The 23002-nt window shown below is 49.7% G+C and overlaps 1 protein-coding gene across 1 annotated transcript; it reads right to left on the bottom strand.

The window, feature by feature from the left end:
* Positions 1–761: 761 nt before the first annotated feature.
* HSPA9 (heat shock protein family A (Hsp70) member 9) lies at positions 762–21858 on the bottom strand. Its single transcript, XM_080555866.1, has 17 exons — positions 21395–21858; positions 20057–20115; positions 18626–18713; positions 18353–18534; positions 17727–17851; positions 16445–16518; positions 16249–16355; positions 15339–15501; positions 14589–14681; positions 12617–12826; positions 9960–10187; positions 9118–9222; positions 8163–8280; positions 6440–6534; positions 4177–4269; positions 2359–2499; positions 762–1530 (listed from the first exon to the last, which is right to left on the bottom strand). Exons 1-17 carry the CDS (start codon positions 21479–21481, stop codon positions 1471–1473), a joined length of 2028 nt encoding a protein of 675 aa, XP_080411992.1. The 5' UTR covers positions 21482–21858; the 3' UTR covers positions 762–1470.
* Positions 21859–23002: the final 1144 nt, after the last annotated feature.

The raw sequence follows: 23002 nt of genomic DNA, 5'->3' as shown, positions 1-23002 counted from the left end.
CTGGACAGAAGTGCTCCAGGTTCCCTTTGACTTCACAGGTAGGTTGCTCACCGCTCTTTAATGTGGCAACAGGAAAAAGCTTCAATGGCCCAGGTCAAGTCTCCGTTCATTTTCAAGTAGAAGCTGCCTCTGGGTTTTCTCGCTGGGGAGATGTCGGTGGCTGAAGCCGCCGCTCTCAGTCCCCCACCCGCCCACGAGTGCAAAGAAAAGGAAGGGCTAGGGCTTCGGGCCTCACAGCCATCCTAACAGGGAAAGTGCCCACTGTGAGGAAAAGTAAACCTCTTCCTCTCTGCTACCTATCTGCGCTGTCAGGTCAAGGCAGCTGTAACATTCGCTTTCCTTGCAGAAGACTGCACCCACAGCACCAGAGGAGAAGGAGCAACGATTAAGAGAGGTGACGGCGTGCCGGGGCAAGGGGGTGGGTACTGCACAGCACAGGGGAAGGCCGGGTTGCTACAAGCAGCAGCAGGCAGCTGCTGTTCCCAGTCCACAGGCTGCTGCTTCAGGGGACTGAGCCCAAGCACGAAGCGCCTGAAGGTGAAGTCCCCCTGGACAAGCTCTTGCAGATCACAGCAGCACTTCCAGGCATCTCTGGGGGATTAGGGGCAACGGACCCTAATCTGACACCAGGTGCATTCTTTTTGCACGTGGATCAAGCACAAATTCCAGAAACCCAGTGCTGCTACACAGCTGGCTGTTCCTTCACAGGAGCTCTCACAGTCAGCCTCCCCTTCTCCAACAAAGGCCACGATACCAAGAACTCCAGGTTGGACACTTTTCTGCTTTTATTTAAAAAAATCCAGAATGGATCCATTTTTATTATCCAGGAAATTGTTTTGCCATAAGCAGAGAACAGACACAGGATGGAGCAGAAGGCTCAGACAAGTAAAGTATGCAGCTTCCGTGTAGCCTCTTTTGTAAGAAATGTTACAGCTAAATTTGAAGAACCCACCTCCTCCAGAACAAGGGCACTAGCTGCAGATCTGAATGTTCTCTAGCAACGTAACCAGCCTTGACAGTGCTGTTCACAGGCCTCAGGACCTGTTCACAAGTGCTCAGATCCACGCGGAGGATCCAAACAGGCGTTACTCTCCGCCTGCTTCCACCAGAACCTCCATCTCCACCTTTCGATTTACTAACATGGTTTCCAAACTCCGGTACCAGATTTAGTACACCACAGTGTCAAGTATCAGAAACAAATGATCAGCAAGTCCTCAGGTGCCTCAGTTGAATACCGCAGGGCCAAACACTTAGAACTTTGTCTTGCATGAATTAACTTTCATCATGTGACAATTTATCTAGCAGACACATCACTAAGTTTATACATTAAAGAATTTTATATATAGAATACTGCAAAAACACAGTAAGTCTGAATTCTGCCCGTTTCTGCTCAGGAAGGTGCCTTCTCTCCCAAGCATCAAGAACATCCACCTCCTCTTTGTACTCTAGTCAAGGCAAGGCCGAGACTTCTTATTGCTTCTCTTCCTTCTGATCTCCTGGACTTCCAGAACCCTCTCGTTCCGAGGCCATCTGTGAAAGAGAGAGCTTCTTAGTGGCAGCAACAACAACATGCTTCTCCCCAGACATGTTATTTTTCCCCTTAACTAGCTGTTTAGGTTACTTCTAGACTGAAGAAACCCTTCTCCAGAGAAAAGGGTAATTGTCCGCTGAAGAGTGGAAGCAATCTTTGTCTCCGCATGACTGCTACTAGGAGGAAGGAAATTATCTTCCCATTACTTACTCGTTCCCAGTGGACATAACGAGCTTACATTGCAGCACTGAACATTGTCAGTTTGACATCAGAAAGCAGCTTTCCCCAAGAAGGGCAGCTTAGCACCACCAAGGTTACCTGGGCGGGGTGTGCCATTTCCATCCCCGCACACGTCCCCTGGGCAGGGTGAGCACCCGTCTGCCAAAAAAGGCAGAAACAGGCAGGCCTCTCACCGGGAAGATTGGCAAAAAAATCCCTCCGGCCTGACTACTGCGATTTTAGGCAGGCTGAAGAGGAAGCCTGTTACAGAATCATCTTCAAGTTATTCCAGACATTACTTTAGATAACCTGCAGACATACAGGAAAGCCCCATCCACATGTGCTTATTAACAGCTGCCAGCACTTTTCCATACAACACTGTGCAGAAATGTGACATTCTGGGAGGCAGCCTACCTACAGCAGGGCAGCCAGGATTACAGGCCTTCAACTCTGACTTTCTACAGCTGCCCCTCTGGCAAGCTGTCAGCCAAAGGGAGCTGTGCCGAGACTCAGCACCGCCTCCAGCACAGCTTGTGCCTAAATGTTTGGTGGCCCAACTCCCCCCTCCCCACCTGAGAGCTATAAAATATAAGTGACCATGAACCTACCTTCTTGTATGCCATTTCAAAGAGTTTCAGGGAAGCCTGCTGCAGGCTGGTTGCTGCCTGCCTGATGTTTTCTCCCGTTTCGGTGTCTTTACGAGCCAGAAGTTCCCTCATTTTAGCAATTTCTTCCTTCAATTTGTTGCACTGCAAAGAACACACAGACAAACGTGATGCAACTGCACTCGTTCACTGAAAAAAATCTCATTCCTGTCATCTCACCCACCTAGTGGCCACAGCAAAACTACAGGTTTTTGCCAGAAGCTGTGAAGTTAGAGTCTCAAATTGAGCCATATGGTGTGCAGGGACTGGGACTGCGCTCGGTTCCCAGCGGGCATGTGTCCACCTCACTAAACGCACCGCAGTTGGCGTTAAGCGGTCCCCTCGTTTGCAGTCTCAGCAGAGGCGCCAAGGACAGAAAGCACTGCAGAGACTGAACAGCCCGCCAAGGAGGAGAGCTGCTCTCCCTGGCACACCTCACCAGCCAGCCAGTCACCCCGGGAGCAGGGTAAACGGAAAAGAAAGCTGGTTTTCATCTATATTTAAGGCACTGTCAGGAAGCCAACGAGTAATGCTGCTCACAACCCTGTTTAATCCCTTTGTTGCACGTGGGAGGAGCAGAGAGGCAAACAAAAGCAGTACGATCTCATCCCAGCCCCTGTAGCCATCTGTCAAACCCTCCACACAGTCTGGCATTTCTCTGTCAGGCTGGCAGGCTGCTGGCGAGGCAGGCCTGGAGAAGGGAGGTTACTGGGGGACAGCTGTGCCGGCAGCGCTTGCTCAGCAGCATTCGCAGGGAAAACGTGGGCAGAGTTCTCCTCATTTAGACCCGTGGGATGGGGAAGGCAATCGAGGCCTTCTGTGCCAGGCTCCCAGCTCCACCCAGACCACACAGGGCTTCTTCCAGGCACTGCTACCCCTCTTTCCCTTGGTATTCCCCCAAAAAACATCACAGGAAACAGTCCTCGCAGAGAACAGAGATACAGGCTCTGCTCCTGCGAGAGTGAACTCCAGCAATCATAATCCCAAACACAGAGGACCTGAGCTGAAAGACTGAATTTAAAAAGTGATCAGAGGCTCCTTACCAACAAACCAACATCTTGTTCCCTCAAACGCCTCACAGAGCCCCTTTTATCCCATTCCCAAGAGTTGTTAAGTTGAAGATTGTGCAATCTGTTTTAAACTTGGCTTTTGAAATTCATAATGTTGAAATTAAACCATCACTTAGAAAGGCATGAAAAGCACTCCTTTGACACTAACTATCCACTTCACTCCAAAGATAGAAGACAAATTGGAGCTAAGTGGATACCATCATTTCCATCGCCTCCAAGTTCTCAGATGCTATGTTCACGCCACCGAGACTGCCAGGACTGCACAGCAGCTTTCCCTTGTCCCTCTGCTAACGCGGGGCAGGCGCTGCTTGTAATCTCGAGCTTTTGAGAGAAACTCTCCTCTCATGCAGGACACAGTCCAGTTCTTATCAAATCGCTGCAAGGCCAGGCCAAGGACACAACTCATGCAGAAACCTCTCATTAACAGCTTCCCAGGCTCCTAGATCTTCACTGACACCCAACTCGCACTTTGAAATAGGATATTTGCTTTTACTCAAACCATGCCCTCCTAAGTATGCTCTTCTACCTTCCCATGCTCATCTCACCCAAGTGCAAAACCCAGACGAGTCGATGACTGCGCCACCCTTACACAGAACGGCAACACCGAGCTGGTGCCGCCGCCCAGAGCCAGCTAGGAGGTAAGCGGGAGTTCGAGCAGAGATACGGCAGAGAACCTCACCTCCTTTACCGTACGGGATCGGGTGTCACCTACCTCATCTGCCGGCAGCTGATCCTTGAACTCCTCCATCTTAGACTCCGTGTCGTGGATGATGCCCTCGGCCATGTTGACAGCTTCCACGCGTTCCTGGGGAAGAGAGCCCATCAGTGCCTACTGCGCACGGCGCTGGTGCTACGAGCTGCGTTACATGCGAGCTAGCAGCTAACGTTTCTTTCCCCAAACTCCATTCCAGCTCCCAGCCAGGATCCTTCTTAATGGCAAGATGGAAAAAGGAAACGCAAGCCAACCCTTTCTAGGGGTATTCTGGCACCGAAGCCCGAACAGGCAGCCTACATGAGACAGCCCTTCCTCTGACACCCACCGAAACAGAAGCAACCAACGAAGCACTACTACTGGCAGGCTGAAAAAGCAAGCCAGTGCAGAGACTGCACAGCTCTATGTTCTGCTCCTTGAGGAAGCTGCAGAGCTTTCCAAGAATACTCTTAGGCTTCTTCAGCAACGAGGGCACTAGAGACAACTCAAATGTTGGGTCGTTTTACTGATGTTTCCTTATTAGCAGTACGTGTAACAACTCAACAATGGAAATAAGCACTGTGCTAGGTAGGAAGTATGAATTCCTAATGTTAGTGCTGCAAGGACAACCAACAGATGACTGAGCAGGCTCTAAGGACAGAAGCGTGGTAGTTCTCAGACATAATTCCGTCCCACTGTCAGCATAAACTATTTCATCTGGGACACCCAGCCCTCTCCATCTCGAAGACATGAGCAAAGGTGTGATAATATGCTCAGGAGACTCAGGGAGGAAAGCAGATGATAAATTATTTAGTTTCTATGCTGCGTCTGTACTTTTTGTGGGATGTCAGAGTTGACAGTAGGATGTTAAGTCCAGCAGCGCGCTATCTGTCTATGCACTTATCATTACTTCCATGGTGGTAAAACCACAATCAGCAAGGTGTAACAGGGGAGCTTTTACAATCAAATTATGCAAGTCTTATAAAGAGACAGAAGTGCTAGTTAAGAAAGCAACCTCCATGCGGTAGTTCACTGGGCAGAGATGAATGCCACTTTGACTGTAACAGGGAGGAACTTACTCCCTCCATGATTTAAGGTACAAAGTCAAAGCACAGCAACAGGAAACTTCAGCAGTCTCTTCAAGTGCTGTGCCACCACTTACGCTCCCTGGCAATGATGCAGTTATTTAAACAGTGGGGCTTCCAGACCAAAGTCTCTAAGTGTTCCACACCTAACCTGCAGGTTAAGCCAATCTTTTGTGGATCTAGAGCTCCTACAGCACAGAGAGGCTGCTCATGTGAATTTATTCCATGCATTTTTTCCTTTAGTCCTCTTCGGATCCCTTCACTACCATGAGTAGGGGCTGCATGAACAGCTGAGACAGGTTTATACAGACTAGGGGAACACACAGCAGGTAAATGCAGTGTGTGGCTTCAGCCATCAGTGAACATATGCTGGTGTCATATCCCTGAGCAGGCCTTCCTCGTGTCTGCTTTAAAAATCAATGCTCCATATTTAGTAGTGTCATTAATTAGTTCTACCCTCATTAAACCAATTAGTTCCAACCATTAACCCTGTGAGTATCACAGGTTCAGCCGCTCAACCATGGCCAGCATCAGACCTTTCTGACAAAGTCAGCGAGGCTTTCAAACACCTCCTGACAGCCTCACCTGCGCTGAGGGCAAGTACTGCGCGTTCAAGGTGCTAGGCAGTGAGATTGTAAAGGACTACAGAAAGCAGCTTCCCACTTAGGAAGAGGACGTGGTGCAGCTTTGCTTAGCAGGCTCTATAAATTCAGCTTTAAAAGATACTCATAAGTAGAGTGCATATCCCCTGTACTGCCCGCAATTAAATGGAACGCCCCCACTGTGAGAACCTGGCTGCAGCAGGCCACCTTCAGATAAACAGCCAGGATAACGGGCAGCTCAACAGCAAAGAGCACTGGTGACAGAAAGCACTAGCTGCAGTTGCAAAGCTGTCAGTCATGAGTAGCAGGCAGGTGAGTTTGCCTACTGCTGCCTCCAAGCCCCAGTAACTCTCCAGGGAGGAATTAAGTTACTGATCGCACAGGGCCAGTTACCCAGCCCAACCTTCCTTGCGACTGCGGAGTCTGAACTGGATACAGGGAAGCAAGCAGATATCCAGGTAACTGCACGAGCCCACGGCTCAGGACTGTGGGGATCAGAACCTCCAGCTCCTTCAAGGTCAGCACGGTTAACGGCACACGACGGCAGTACCCAGCAGGCACGCTGCAAGCTGTGAGGTGCTGCAGCAGTCACGTTACCTTTCTTCGCCTGTCTTCCTCTGCATATTTCTCTGCGTTCTTCACCATGTTCTCAATTTCGTCTTTGCTAAGGCCACCAGAAGACTGGATAACAACTGCATTAGAGAATTAACATTAATAAAGAATGTGCCCTCCTCTTTGAGGAAAGGAGACTCATTTCCCAAACCCTCTCCACAGCAGCAGCCTTGCTCAGGGACTCTGCACCTGTGCAGGCCTCGTGGGCAGTACCAAGACAACCAGCCTTGAAGGGGAATCGATGCAGTTGGCAAGATAAAAGCCTGACATCTTAGATCCCTCCTTCCCTCCTCCCCAGCTCTGCCAGACACTTCCTGCCTATTTCTTTGTAATCACCTTGTTCTTCAGTTACTCCTTCTGGAAAGCAAACATGCACAAAAAGCCCCCAAACCAAAAGGGGGTAGATTAAAAAATAAAAACCCAGAATAACAATACAAATCCCCCCACCACCACTGAACCCTTTTTATCAGGACACAGAGATTCCTTTCACTACTGGCCAGACGTTCAGGCTGGTAGCGCAGTAACAGTATTCCCTACCCAGCTTATCATGCTGCCCTTGATAAGCAAGCACAGCACGATTCCGTAGGCGGGCTCCTAAAGGTCCCCTATTTTTCTCTATTTGTGTCAAAAAGCCAAAACATATAGTCTAGACATAAACCAAGTTCTGCAGAAAAGCATAATTTGGTTGGGTGGACTGGATATTGCAAAGTCAAAAAAACAGGTATAACTGGCCCCAAAGTTTTATACAGTGTTTGCCAGTGGTACAAAACCCTAAACAAAGGCACACACACGTCCTTTGGATGCAGCTGTGGGATGAGGAGCTCAGCTTTCTAGTTAGGACCGTATTTGCAGACAGACAGGCAACTTAAATTCTAGCTGCCTATTATCCGGTTGCCTATTTATTCCGAGCTAGAAGGCTGCCACAGAAAAAAAATCTACAAAGAAATCAAAGTAACATGCAGTGTGCTTTTGGAATCAAGTTTCTGCCAAAACCCAGGCAGCATGATTAAGAACACCACGTACCTTCAAGTTGCCAGTAGAGTTAACAGTATTTTTCTTAACTGGAGCATGCATCCGATTGCCCTAGTCATTCCCTCCAAGCCATGACTGAAGGGCAGTATAGAGCCTTCAAGTCACAGGCACAAAAGAGATCTATTTGTACCAGGGGAATCTACAAATGCTTCAAATTAATTTTCTAAGCCCACAACAGGGCTTTAGAAAGAGTCAACCACGCCGTTAATTACCCCAGAACCCCGGGCCTAACATTTCATTGCACAGAGCGCAACGTACTGGCAGCTTGAAGTCCCCGAGCCCCCTGCCATTTAGAAATGTTTGCAGCCTAAACGAAGGAAAGCGAATCAAGTGCTTTCTCAAAACACCTGCAGCTTCAATATGCCTGAATTTCAAGATCTTTGCCAAAGATCAGAAGCAAAACAGGGTGGCAGCACAAGGCCGGTGTACTCAGCCTCGGATTTTACAGGGGTCTCCCCAGTTTGATTTCTCCTTTAAAAGCTGGCACCTCCACGCAAGCGGCCTCAGCCACCTCTGTGTGGTGGCAGAGAGCACTCCACGAGGAGCAGCGTGCCCAGGAGCACAGCACAGGGACAAAGTGCAGGATTCCCAGTCCCCAATTTCTGTCCCTTCAGGGCACAGAACCCTGCTCCACACCTTTCTTTCCCATCCCTATGCAGCACCCCGGAGCACTTACTTTGCTGTTCACGCCCGGTGCCTTTGTCCTTGGCTGACACATGAACGATACCGTTGGCATCAATGTCAAAAGTGACCTCGATTTGGGGCACCCCGCGTGGTGCCGGAGGAATCCCAACCTGAGAAGGAGAAGAGCTCAGCCATTAGCTCAGGGTGCAAGGCTCCAACGTCGGGCACCTCATCTTGGTGATCTGCCAGTTAAATCGACTGGTAACTAAGCCTGAGAGCTGAGCCCTCAAAATGCCCGTTGGCACCACGTGGAGAATTAACAGTATCTTAACAGATTTAACAGCATACGGATTCCTACCTTAGGAACTTCTTAGCAACAGCAAGATCCAAAGCTCTAACTGCCAAACTTTGCTGACACTGACTGATACCTGGGCAAACCAATTCTGTGCGTGGAGCCACAGTCAGCCACATGCCGCACACACCGAGTGCCGAACTGTCCTCCAGTAAGCTGGGCAGATCCACACGTGCTTGCAGAAAAGTGGTAGCAGGCTGGAAAGTGACTGCTCTATAGGGACTGCAACGAGCTTGGAGCCTGCTCTAAGTCTTGTCTTTGTAACGGGAGGAAAGGCCAACATCCAGATTACCTGCTGTGCACATCTGGTACTACAGAGATCTTCCAGCTCTTCGTGCCCAGAACTGGAGAAGGCTCTGCTAGGTGACTGCGCCTAGCCCTAAAGCTACATCATTAGGATCACCTAACGCTGCTGGGAAACTGAGCTCAATTTAAACACTAGCTGGTCCCCTGCCACTGAAAAGCTGTCCCAGCATCAGGCTTTAACTTTAGGGACTGTTTTTTTCTTTTCTTTAAGTTACAAATAGGGTGAAATATCTTCTGTAAGACAACTCACCCCCAACGCTGCCTTCAGGGTTCGCCTGACATGGAGAAGGCTTTGAACTTCTCAAAGAAGGTCAAGATTAAGGTCAGGAATACCAAGCAGCCAACCTACCAGTGTGAACTGGCCAAGAAGTTTGTTGTCACTCGCCATCTCCCTCTCCCCCTGGCATACTTTAATCTCCACTTGAGTCTGCCCATCTGCAGCTGTAGAAAACACCTGTGGAAAACACACACAGTTAGCGGATGGCTAGCAAACTGCACCACATGAACGGCTTCCTGCTCATGCGTTCCTGCTCCTTTAAAAAGCTCTGACTAAACAACGAAGCACCACGACCAGCCACAGCCAAGTTCACTGGCATCTCATCTTATATGCATTTGAGCACACAAAAGCTGGCAAGGCCATGCCAGCAGCAGGCTCCGGTTGCTGGCAGGCAGCCACATTACCAGAACGCTTCCTCCTGAAGCGACAAGACTCCCGTCCCAGCCCCACACCAGAGAGAACAAGCGTTATCAGTAGGAGCACACACCAGGAGAGCCAGCCAAGGCAAAGTGAGAGAAAGGATCACACCCAAGTCTGCTAGTGGCCCACAGTACAAGAAAACCATCTGAAAAAAAAGTTTCCAAGGCACACAGATGAAGAAAGGAGGTTTCAGATGGGCGCGGTGCTCAGTGACAGGTCTCCACACGATCCTTCAGGATGATGCGTTGACAGTTACATCATGGCACACGCACGCTGCAATCCTGAGCAGGCCACAGACACCCCAGGATATCTTGGCACACGGTGACTCAGTTTTATTCTCCTCCTTTGGGCACACTAACAATTAACAGAGATACTCATTGGCAGACACTAAACCTTGACTTCTAAGCTTCTTCTTTTTGCCAGCTGAGGAGAGAAGACTATCTACTGGGATGCTTTGGGTGCTCACACCTCCACCGGACACAGTCCATTTGTACCTGGCTCTTCTTGGTTGGTATGGTGGTGTTCCTGTTGATGAGCTTGGTGAAGACTCCTCCCAGGGTCTCGATCCCCAAGGAGAGGGGAGTCACATCCAGCAGCAGCACGTCGGTAACGTCACCAGCTAACACGCCACCCTGAATAGCTGCGCCGATTGCCACAGCTTCATCGGGATTAACCGCTTTGCTCGGAGCGCGGCCAAACAATTCCTGCACAGTCTGCTGCACCTGAATGGGGAAAAAGCACAGCTCAGATGGAGAGCGAGCAGCGCTGCACAGCGCTGCAGCCACAAGAACGCTCCAGCCCTGGCCAAAGGTTTTGTCTTTATCGTCCTGCTGCCATGTAACCTGGTGGCACGAGAGAAATACTAAACCTCAGGCTTGTGATTGCTCCCTAATCCACCATTCCATGTTCCGTTACATGCACTTACTGCAGTCTAGAAAACCTTTTCTCTGGAGATTTTCTTGCAGTCAAACTCTCCAGCTGCCCATCAACCTGCGCACCCCACCTGTATTGGTCCTTCCACATAGCCCAGCCTTATTCAGAAGGGATCGCTCCATGTTTATCAAGCAGGAGCCGAGGACTGCTCCCCTGGAACTTGTACACGTCAGCACCGGGCAGAACACAGCTGCCAAGGACAGCACAGGATTTCTGACCTTTCCTGCGCTCTGTCTCCAGAGCAGGACAGTTCATCTTGTTTGCATGTAATAAAGAAAAAAATTGAAGTGTATGAAGGGCAGCGTTTTCAAACTCTTTATTTAATGGGCTGTTTCACCAGAGAGGTAGATTGCTATGTCAGCAGACGGTTTGAGCTGTGTTATTAGCTTTTCACTGCTCTGCCCCTTTGGAATGATGTGCTCATGATTGCAACAGATTTACTGCTGAAGTACCCAGAAGGGAACGCAATGAGAGCCGCAGCTCAGTAGCCCGTTTCTCTCCCCTGCTGAGAAGGGTGTGAAGCCTGGTTCCTGTTCACAGCATCCTGCCTCTCTGAGCGCACTCAGCAGGCAAACATCTGCACAGGTGAGCATCGTGTGCCTGGCAAACTGCGCTGTAAGCAAGCGTCCAACTCCGCGTGTAAGCCAAGAGACATCTGCAGGCAGCGTTCCCTACAGAGGAAGGCACTTTATGCATGAACATATAATTAAGTGCAAGTCTTTCCCTCTGGAGGCATATTTTACAGCACAAAAGAACCATTACTTCTAACCACCCACTTTATGTTTCCTGGAGCACTGGCCACGTGAGCACTCCAAAGACAGCAAGCTCCCTCCCAGCAGGGGCGAAGCAAACAACAACACACGAGAGAACTCTGTGCTATGCACAACATACGGGCACTGATGTTGGAGCCAGAGCTCTAACTCTGGCTACAGGCAAGCAGGGAAGCATTATATAACCTCAGAGCCACGAGCAGGGGACATAAACAAGGTGAGGGGAGTATTTATGTACTGTCTCCCACCCTTAAAGGACAGTTAGTGTTTCAGGAAGGGCTTCCCCACTTCCAGAAATATTTTCCTCACTTTATTCATCACTTCATAGACAGTTCACCATTTTTCCTCTATCCAACTGGACTGGTAGGGGCTTTGGGAAGGTTTAGCACAGTTATTCCGCTTGAGCTTTGGCCAGAGCAGCACCTTTTCCTTATCTTGTCCCTTTGGTTCCGCTGCCTGGGTGACCTTCTGCACACACTAACATCACCTGCAGCCCCCGGGCTCACATAACACTTCAGAAAGGGGAGAGAGAGAAAAAAAAAAAAGGAACTAAAAACCCCAGGCCGGACCATGCACAATATATTATCCTGGCAAGGACCTGTCAATCACAAGCAGTAACAGCAAAACAAGTTGTCCAAGCCCGACAGATGCTGTGGAATGAAATTTTGCTGATCTCTGCAGGACAGGATAAGCTGTACCCTTGAAGACAGCAGACACATACATGTTCAGCACTGACTTCAGGGGAGCTAAACAGTCCTCATTGCTATGAATAAAAACGGTAAATTACCAGAAGAGAGCACCTTATCTGCAAGACTGTACTTGTCAGCAGAGCAAGCTTTTAAGTTACTTGGTGCTTATCACCAGAACACCAGAACCAGGTGTTAGGTAATGAGCATTGAGAAGAGGCGATTAAGCATGCCTGACAACAGCCAGCACCACCTCGAGTAAGTAGAGAAACACACACAAGCAGCAGGTAACCAAACAGTTGTGCTTCTGAGGTTTCTTCACAGGTATCTGCAAGTGCCCTGCACAGGCGAGGATAGCTTGTGGGTGCCAGAGATTACCGAGAAGTTACTGTCATTGAAGCGGACCTTTATCACACGCTGAATTCCACATGAAAAAAAAAAAAACCACACTGCACATCTCAACAACACTGCTTGTGTTCAGTCCGCATCAGAAAATCAGGTTGAGTTTTCAAATCCTGGTACCTCCCTCTTGTCTTTTTAAACTGTGACTCAGCTACGACCCCCAGCTGAGCTGCAGAAAGAGCAGAGTCCCTTGCCACTGCTTTCATAGGACTACCTAGCACGTCTGCTCAGCTCCTGGGGGCCTTCGATGGCCGGAGCCTCGAAATGACCAGACCCTGAACTTTTCCGTAATAGATCACCCTCAGCAGCAAGCACTGGTAGCCGTGCCAGCCGGGTCCGTAAGGGGGACATATCTCATACCTTCGGCATTCTGGTCATGCCACCGACAAGGATGACTTCACCAATGTCACTCTTGCTGACTTCGGCATCCTGCATGGCCTTCTGGCACGGCGCTACCGTCCTCCTGATCAGATCAGCCACAATGCCCTCAAACTGCGAGCGGCTCAGCTTCATGTTCAGGTGCTTTGGTCCAGAGGCATCCATAGTAAGGTATGGCAAGTTAATATCAGTCTGCAGCACAAAAACAGACACGGTGTGAAAAACATGAACAGAAAGCAAGGCAGCCCCACACAGGTTTCAGACCAAGCTACAGGTTCTGTTCTGCCTGTTCTAAAACATCGACGTGCCTGTGCACTCAAAACCCAGTCCCTACCTGGCAGCAGGTGTGTTCGTATTTTACATTTCAGACAAGAGCTAAGAAAGATTTTGTTACACATCTCATGGTTACAACTGTTAAGTAACTATTTTAATACTCTGTGTTACTCTGAGCAGTCTTTCGTGGTCACGGAAAATAGTGCTCTTGCTCTTCACAGCTCGTGTGATCGTGGCTTATGCACACAGTTTGTCAGTGTTATGAAGGAAGTAACAACGATAAAAACATCTTTTCACTAGTGGTTGTAAGCAGCAGTATCGTAGGTAGGAAGTAAGAGCTGAAACCTGTGAAGTTACAACCTTAATTCCCTCCCTCAGCAGAACACAAAAGCCCATGTTCAGCCAGATTTTGCTAACAACTACCTAAGGCTTCATACAAGGTAAGCTACCCAAAGGAACTAACTCATGACCCTTGTCTAAAGGCAAGCAGCTTGTCCGACAACTAGTCCACTGCTACTTAACCCAAACATTCACCAGTGCCCTGGGCCACAATCCCTGTTTCTCATGGTTATTTGTGAACAATCTTACAAATTCACACCCTGGATTTTAAAATCAAGTCTTACGCTGAAATCACCTTCAAGTGCTGAATCATGATGACATCAGGACTACAAAAACATTACTGCTTTCAGCTCTAGAGATTTAACTTCACAGAACAAGAACTACACCCATGTTACAGGCTAGCGGTGCGCATTTGCTTTGTAAACAGCATGCTCAAAAATACCAGGGAGGACAGGGCCAGCAGTGAGCTGTTTTCCCTTCACCACCAAGGAGTTGGGGAATTCAGTTTTTCCCGGTATGAACAGACTGCATTTGCCAGCTCTCGAGCCGGTTAAAACAGAGCCTGCTATGTCTCTGGCAGAACTATGCACCCATTGTGACTGGCCTAAACTCCTTGCTATGAGCTCCCCACTGGCCAACAAAAAAAAAAATGTTTATTCAGAACCTAGAAATTGGCAGAGCCCCCATTTCAATTACTATATAATTGACCTTAATTTCACTTCGGCAAGACTATTACACCCCCAGCTTGCTGCTTCTCCAGCTCCTTATTCAGTACTGAATAAAGGACAAACTTGAATACACTAAGATACAAAACGGGTGAAAAGGAAAGGGTGTATATGCTGCTCATTGTTTAAGCAACCCTTCTGGTGGAAAATAAGATTCTTTTTAGAAATTATTCCCTGCTATTAGACAAATTAGCTGTTTCAGCGGTGCGAGCAGCACCACAAGGTTTTGGAGGTGCTTCCACAAAGCCCTAAATACTTCCTGTAACACAGAAGTACTAGCTGCAGCTCAATTCCCTATTGCCCATCATGCTTCTATAGTATGTAAGTTGGGAACAAGGTCACATTCTCTGCACAATGAGCAAACATGGTGTCAGAACAGAAGCAAAAGGCGGAATCCGTTATTCTTCACTTCTGACAACTGATTTTGCTCCTCAACAGACACTGAGAGACTGTCCTGAGAAAGAGAACTTGCAGTTAAACCGATGCTGTTTGATTAAACAGAAGCTTGAGCTGCCAGCACAGGAGAAAAGCAGCTACTTCAAGAGTTTTAGAAACAAAAATAATCAAAACAGTTCAGTAAAACATTTTGATACTCTCCTTTGAGCCCAGCCACCTACCTGCACAGATGAAGAAAGCTCACACTTCGCTTTCTCTGATGCTTCTCTCACCCTTTGAAGGGCCATGTTGTCTTTAGTCAGGTCAACACCCGTCTAAGCAACAAAAAACATGTTAGCAGACTGTTAGCTAGCCATGGAGAGCTTTTCATCACTGCAGTTCACCTTTTTAATCACTCTTGACTGAAAAGATGTTTGTTGGAATAGAGCCTGTTGAACTTCTCTCTAACTCTTGATCTCTCTAACTTCTGGCAAACATCTTTAGCATTTCAAAACCATCTGTTAGCCCTCTCTGCTCTAGAAGTGATTATTCAGTAAGTTACGGATAAAAGCCGGGAAAAGCTGCTGCATCACAGAATATTAAGGCAAGGAACAGAGTTGGAATTGTATTGCAGTCTCCCACGGCCAACACTGCACCACGTACATCTGTGCTGACACATTCAATCGGCCCACAGATTTTTGTTAGTAAAAGTAAGCAGACTACATATAGGTAGTCCTGCTACGCTGCAAGAAAAAAAGCAGAAGCCCTGCTGTTTATTCTGTCTTCCAGGACAGGAACATTCTGCCCTGAGAAAATAGATCTAAGACCTGGAAGTCAGGCTAACAGGTATCTTCAATACTTTTAAATCTCAGTTGTGCCACAGATCCCAAAAGAAGTCCTAATAATTTAAGAAAATTCTTATCCTTCCACAGAAGCTAAGCAGGGTTAAAAGACAACGTAACATGAGGTTGAATTTCGATGAGGTACCTTACCTCTCTCTTGAACTCTTTAACAATATACTGCAGCAAAGCCTGGTCAAAATCTTCTCCACCTAAGAAAGTGTCACCATTGGTTGACTTCACCTCAAACACTCCCTTCTGGATTTCCAGAATGGAGATATCAAAAGTGCCTCCACCCAAGTCGTAGACTGCAATGCTACATGAACAGAGACAGAAAAACATTACTTTCCAGACAAAGTTCTGGGGCTCAAAATCATTCTTCCCAAGAGATAAGTGTGCAGAACTCATGCTGCCATCCACAAAAGTTCTTTAAAAACAACAAAGAGATCAGTGTGCACATTCCTTGAGTGCACTGAGTCCAGGTGGAAGCCTTCTCAGCGCAGCTCTTTCCTCTTCTTTGAGGAGAGACACCTAATGACAAAGGCAAGGACACTAGGACCACCATGAAACACGTCCTACAAGATGGAAGCCTTTCACAGCACTATAATCCCCATCGCAAATACAAAGTCAGTAACAACCCCCCTGCATTTTTATGACCACCCTTGACAGCGGCAGAAGGTTGAATGCAGCCAGGAAAAAGATACAAACTGTGGATTACCAGGCACCAAACCTCAACCTCCCTCTTAGGGCAGCCTTTAGCACCACTGGTGACCACCTCTCGCCCAGCTGGCCCGAGCCACGCCTATCACTGCTACCAGCAGGCAATACCATTACCAACGCTCAGCGCCAATTTCAGCTGTAGCCGCAAGTTGTGAACTTTCTTCAACAAGTATAGTTGACACGGAGTACGGGTGACATGACACAGCATGGATTCACTCCTGAGAGTTTACTTTGGCAGAATTCCAACCAGTGATTCAGGAAAAAAACAGCCCAGAAGATGCATTTACAAAGCAAATTACAGCACGCTTATTTAAGGGGGTTGATGTTATGAACATGAGCTTACATTTTGTCTTCAGACTTGTCCAGACCATATGCAAGTGCAGCTGCTGTTGGTTCATTAATCACCCTCAAAACATTTAAGCCAGAGATCTGCCCAGCATCTTTTGTAGCCTAAGTGGGAGGAAAAAAAAAGAGTGCTGATAAGTGAGAGAAACTAAAAGCAGCCTACAAGCCTGAAAATCTTAGAGCTTGGTGAATACCTGTCTCTGAGAATCATTGAAATAAGCAGGAACTGTGATCACAGCATTCTTTGCTGAATGTCCCAAGTAATTTTCTGGAGTAAAAAAGAGACAAAAAGTTATTTTTACATTAAAAAGAATCCCACAAACTTCATTACCACTTGATTTGAAATAATTTTCCTGAACTAACAGAAGAACGGCTTCCTGCTCAAGAAGCTGCTGCTTTCTGGGAAGATGCAGAGGGAACTGCGCAGAAACCAAGTCCTTCCATGAACAGTTTGTGGATTTCTGGCAAAACACCTCTGCACTTCAATCAGTAACTGGATGCCATTAGTGAGGGAGAATTCCTGAGCTTAACTAGCCTTCTCAGCGTGCAAGACTGAGGTTGTTTTCTGTTTCTTTGCAGTGTTCAGCATGTAAGGTACTTATCACTTAATCATTTTTGTCCTTACCACACAATCTGTTGTAGGTAAGGACATTTATAGGTAAGGTATATAGCATAACATATACACACTACATGTTTACAAGCATTTGAAACAGTATTCCTATTTTACTCTTGGCAACTTCAGCAAGCGTCCAGGAACTAACATTGAAAAAAAAATCTTCACATGAAGCTTCAGTCACAAGCTTCAGTCCTGCCCTTCAAACACTTCACAGTGATTGCATAATACTTTTCAAACCAGGCTGCAAAAGACAGCTATTTGATTTACTACTACACTGATTTGTTGTAATAAATTATTCCAGAAACTATATATTAGGAATTGAAAAGGAAAAACATCTCCAGGACAATGGATATTTCTCCCTAGTAAAGATTCAAAGTCACCACAGACTAAGCAGCTTTTCCCTGCAGCTGACTAATCAGGTCCCTCGAGAATTCCCTCTCTGACTACACTTCTGGTCAATGGGTAAGAACCAAGCCACCTCAAAACCCTGCTGCCAAAGCCCGTGCTCAGCTGCAGCCTAGGAGGCACGAGGACTGCAGTTTTCAAGGAAAAGGAGCTCCCCCTTCTGAAAAAAGGGTGCATTCAAGTCAGTTGAAAATCAGCACACTTGGCATTTGAGTGTGTTTTACGTAAAGCACTAATATTTTGCCAGAGATCCCACGTTAACACAGGCACTGATCCTCCCTGAGGTTTCCTAACAGCCCGTCACCACTCCCTTCCGCAGCCTGCCCCACAGCACGGCCTGCTACACATGAATTCCCACAGCACAGAAGTCTGCATTGCTGCAGCGCAGCCAGTTACTGCTGCCCAGTATGAGTCATGCTCGTATTTGTGCATGGCAAAGACCAAACTCTACCAACCTGCAGTTTCCTTCATCTTCATTAGCACAAAGGCACCAATCTGGCTTGGAGAATACAGTTTCCCGTGGGCCTCCACCCAGGCGTCACCATTGGAGGCGCGGACAATTTTAAATGGGACATTCTTACTGGAAGAAAAAGACAAAAAACCCTAGAACAACTCCTTTCGGAATTTCTGTACCAATATACAGCGTGGATCCCCTACAATTAGCATCATCAGAACACCACATGCAGGCTTTTGACAGAGAATACTGAAATTTCCAATGGCCTCAGCTCCAGTGAGCCCCAGAAGCACCAACATATTCTGTTCTTATTCAGCAACAGCTCTCAAGAATAAGAACCAACTTGTCTGGTAGATATTGAGAGTTCTGCGCAGTATTAGCAAGGCTCTCAAGGAGAAATACTAATTGGTGTACTGTTTGATGACCTCTCTGAAAACCTTAAAATAAAAATACAGCGTGGTCCTCAGAGTATAAGCAGTAAAACTTTGAACCACGAGGGCGTAACTGCTTGACCCCTCACTACCCAAGCCAGGCTTGCATTTGAAATCACAACCGGTCGCGTTACGCAGCACTGGGTTTTGGGCTCTTCCTGCTGCAGGTGGCATCGCCCTCCCCACCCCCACTCACATGTCCTTCTTCACTTCAGAGTCGTCGAAGCGCCGCCCGATGAGACGCTTGGTAGCGTAGAAGGTGTTGTGCGGATTAGTTACCGCCTGCCGCTTCGCCGGCATTCCCACCAAGCGCTCACCATCTGCTGTGAAGGCAACAACCGACGGCGTCGTCCTGGCACCTTCCGAGTTCTCCAGCACCTATGTGAAAGCCAAAACAGGACCCCACCAAAAATCATCGCCTGCAAGAACACCGATTGGGACTGCAGGCTGAAGTTTATTTTTGACTTACTTTGGCTTGTTTTCCTTCCATAACTGCCACGCAGGAATTTGTTGTACCCAAATCAATTCCGATAACGGCACCCTTAATTGCTTCTGAGCTGTAAGGAGCATTACAGGAAAAATCAGATTACTGCTAAGGGCAGATACTACCTAGATACAATTTTTCTGGTCTGAAGGCAGGACAAAGTCATTTTTCACCAGACATCGAAGCAAACCCACATGCTGTTCTGGGCCCAAAGGTGCTCTCTGACTCTTGCACTGGAATTTAACCTCCTGGCTCTCAACTCAATCAGATTGCCTACAGTTAAATCCCCACGTATTTGTTTAAACACATAACACCACTCTTCACCAGAAAGATCTCAACTGTATCTTCTCAACATCCGATAAGATTTAGATACAGAATGAGTTGCAAGTAAGCCCAGCCCTCCTCCCATGAAGTTTCCTGGACTTGTTTTGGGTTACTTTTGATTTCTGCACTCCAGCTTGCCTGATGACATCCTCCTGGGGTCAAGATGCTAGTAATAAATGGGATCAGTTCATTTATCACTGCTTAGCATGAAGTGAACAATGCACAGAGACAACAAAACTAGCTAAGCCCATGCAGGGTCCTCTGAGGCAGAGTGAAAGAACCATCTGTTTGCTCCTGAAGGGCAGGAAGTTAATTCTGAAAAACGGGAGTGGTTCTGACATGAGGGAAACTTAAACCTCTTCTTTCTTTCTAGGAAGCGTGTTACCTCTTTCAAGGCTAGTGAGAACTCCTGAAATGTAGTTCTGCTTTCTAGACAAAGCCACGTTCTGGCAGCACCCTGAAGCCAGAGCAGGGCCCTGTTCATGACCAGGGCATCGCCTCCCACTCCCCAGGGTGTTTGGCCGCTCTAACTCCGGTTCACCCAGCCTCAGGCAGCGATCTCGAAAATGAGCAACCGCTCCGTGTCTTTGTACCGACCAGAGCCGGGCTGTTTCCCTAACACAGGCAGATTTCCTGCCCCGTGTCCCCAGCCACCACTGCCCACAGAACATCTGACTAAGTTATACAACTGCTGTCCTTTCCTCATCATCCCGTAACATGACAAACAAGTGATTGAAACGCACAAGCTCTTTGAAATAAGCTTTATCTGCACTGAAACAGAGCCACTTGTCACCCTGGTTTCACACCAGCGTAAAACAAGTTTTCCATCCTTTCCCTCTCCAATCAAACAAATCTCAAGAATTTTGTGGATGCTGCTGATGGTGGAGAGTGGGGGGAAGAACAATCCTAAAAGTTCCCCTGAAATAAAAAAAATAAATTACAGGGATAAAGACACAGCCTTGGGAAAGTGACAGGCATAGGTTCTAGCTCTGCTCTTTTTCACCATCTCCCACTCCCATAATCAGTTCTGGAGTCACAAGGTTCGAAATAAACATCAAACATCCAGACCTGAAAAAGCAAGGCAATACTCACGCATATTTTCTGCTGGATGCCGCTCTGAGAACGTTCTGACTGAGGCCATTCCAGAACGTCTATAAAATAAAGAGGTTCTCATGAAGGTTGAGTTTGAACAGGAAGTGATCTTCAGCCCAAGACTTTCAGAGGAAGACAATTTCTGAAATAACACAGCCCTACAACACTGTATTTTTTTAAAAAATCTTGAGGACAAACTAAGCAAGAATTTAAGGAAGTTTCCGTTTGTCACAAAAAAAACTACTACTATCCCCATAATACCAATATTTATTACCTGAACTGAGCAATTTCACTCAAAGCAGTCTATGCATACGCTACCAGTTAAGCAGACAAAAATTAGTTCACTAATTTAGCTCTGAACCTTCAGCCCATGACGAGGATCAGCAGATAAACATTAACCCAGTTCCTGAAGCCTTGTGTGCGGTCAGCCTCAGATGTTCTGCTTGAAAAATCTGCGCTCAAGGTTTTGGGACAACTCTTACGGGTTTTTTTGCACAAGCTGCGTCTCTGCACGCACACGTCAGCATCTCAGAGAGCTCCGACAGTGTCGTGCATTTCTCTCCTCGTGTTTTTAGCAAAGCATCTCGTTACAAACAAAAGCGCCCCAACACACGAGTGTTCTGGGGATCCTTCGGGACTCGTGGCCTTGCCCCTGCCAGACGCAGGCAATGGTGCGACAGCTGGGGCAGGCCGGCCCCAGCACCAAGAGCTGCCGGACCGGGAGGCCCCATCCCCTAAACTCATTTTCGTCCCCTTGCGTTGCCAGCCCGACCTCCGCGACCATTTTGTCCCGGGGCAGCGGGGAATTGAGCAACCCTGCCCTGGGCTTCCCTGCAAACGGAACCAGCGCCAGGGGAGTGCCCAATGCTAACGGGGCGCGTCTTGCGACCCCTGCCTGCCGCCCCCACACGGCCTGGGCCTGCCTCCATCGCGGCCGGCACGGCACCAGCAGCCCCCTGCAGTCCCCTTCGGCCTGCCCCAGCCCCTCTGCGGGGGCCCCCCAGCCCCCCTCCGCCCCCACTTAGGCCCCTCACCCCCCCCAGCTCCTCTCAGCTCCCCCTAGCCCCCCTCAGCCCAACCCAGGCCCCCCAACCTCCCTCAGACCCCCCAGATCCCCCCCTGTGCCCCTTCACCCCCCCAGCTCCTCCCAGCTTCCCCCCCCAAAGCCTCCCGCCCTCCGTCAGGCCCCTTCAGGCCCCCCCAGACCCCTAAACCCCCCTTTGAGCTCCTTCTCAAGCCCCCCTCACGCCCCCCAGCCCCCACCTCCCTCAGGCCCCCCCGCCCCCCCCTTCAGCTCCCCCCCAGCCCCCTCACGGCCCCCTCCCCGCCCCCCCGCACCTGCGCGAGCCCCGGGGGCGCTGTGGCGGGCCCGCCGCGGGGCAGCAGCAGAGGCAGGCGGGCGGCGGCGCGGCGGGCGCTGAGCATGGCGGCGGGGGGCAGTGGGGCCGGGCCGGGCTCTTCTGGAAGCCTCCACCCACGTGGGCCTCGCGGGGGGGGCTTCGCGCCGCAAGGACCCCCCGCCGCGGGCTGTCCCGGCGATCGCCTGTTCCTCCCGTTAGCTTTTCGTAAAGCGCTCCGGTTCACGCGCCCTCCCCGCGGCTGCGCGCCGGCACCAAGGGGCTTGCACGGAGGCGGCGGCTCGCCCCGCGGGCACGGAGCCGAGGCGCGGGCCCTCGGGTTGCGCTCCCGGTGCCGGCACAGCCGCGGGCAGCCGGGGGCCTGCGGGCGGCCGCGCACTCAAGGTCGGGCAGGAGAAAGCGCGGGGCGATTGCAGCCGCCTTGCGTCAGGGGGAGGGCGCATGCGCAGAGCGCCGGGAGGCGCCGCGAGGGGGCGGGCGCGCATGCGCGGTGTGCGCCGGGCGGGGGCTGAGGGGACGGGGCTGAGGGGCCGGACGGGACGGGCTCCCCCGCCCTGCGTGGCACCGGGGCCGTCCCCTCTCCTGCTGCCTCGTGCCCCCCGCAGCTCCCTGCCCGTCCTGCCCTCTGCTGTTCGTCGAGCCGCCGCGGTGCTCTCTGCTCCCCCTCCGGGCCCCCGCGAGGCACCGCCACCAGCCGTTCCGCCGCCGCCCAGCACGCTGCTCCCCTCCGGGCGGGTTCCTCACGCCGCCCCTCAGCCACCCTAGTTTACCCTGCTCGTACCCATCGCTTCCCGCTCCTGGTGCGACCTGCGGGACACAAAGCTCCCAGCCGGCACAATCCCGGGGCGGCGCCTTGCCTCAAGAAAGCAGTTCTTTATTCTGGAAACAACACAGATCGCTCCACCGATACGCACTCACTGTTTCTTGTGTTAGCTCATAAATACAAAGTATTTCGTACTTGCGAAGTCCTCTCCTTCGTAAGCTGCAACACTCCGGGCCTGGCACAGCCCCGTGCGCTCACGGCTTGCCTTGTGCTGGCCGAGCGCAGGGCGGGGGCACAGGGACCCTCTGGCTGGAGCAGGCAGGCCAGGTGCAGCCTGCAATTTGTGCGCACCATTACGACAATTTCGTTTTGAAGTCAGACCCATGAGAGGCGTGAAACAAACGGGTAACGTTTGGAGGAGAAAAAATCCCGATTTGGGCTTCGACAGAATTCACTCATTCTCTGCTGCCTTGGCAATAAGACAGCGAGGGGAAAAAAATAAAAAGCCGTTCACGTTCCTGGCTCCCTCCTTTCCAGTAGCACCAACATATATCTCGAGGAGCTCCAGTGCAGGTTTTTACTGCAGAAAATAAACAGTGAATTGTGTCCCCCACGCCAAGCAGCAGAACAAGGACGAACCCAGGCAGCCTCCAGCCCCATCCCCTCGCCTGCCTCGCCCAGCCCCACCTCCCCACTGCCCCCCAACCCCTTTGTTCCCAAGGAGGATATTTCTGAGACCTCCATCTCAGGGAGTTCCCCCAGCCCTGCTCACCTGGGGGCAGGAGCTCTCCTCCCCGGCACGCCGATGGGGACGGCCCCATTGCA

The sequence above is a fragment of the Anser brachyrhynchus genome, assembly GCF_964034855.1.
Source record: "Anser brachyrhynchus genome assembly, chromosome: 14".
In the NCBI taxonomy this organism is placed as follows: domain Eukaryota; kingdom Metazoa; phylum Chordata; class Aves; order Anseriformes; family Anatidae; genus Anser; species Anser brachyrhynchus.
This window is presented reverse-complemented; position numbering and strand designations above follow the sequence as displayed.

Coding starts and splice junctions, on each gene's coding strand:
- HSPA9 (XM_080555866.1), bottom strand. CDS start 21,481: ATGCTCAGCGCCCGCCGCGCCGCCGCCCGCCTGCCTCTGCTGCTGCCC. Junction 17,852..18,352: donor TCTGAAGTGAAGAAGGACAT/GTGAGTGGGGGT, acceptor TTTTTCTTCCAG/TAAGAATGTCCCATTTAAAA. Junction 12,827..14,588: donor AGCTTTCTTCATCTGTGCAG/GTAGGTGGCTGG, acceptor TTTGTGCTGCAG/ACTGATATTAACTTGCCATA.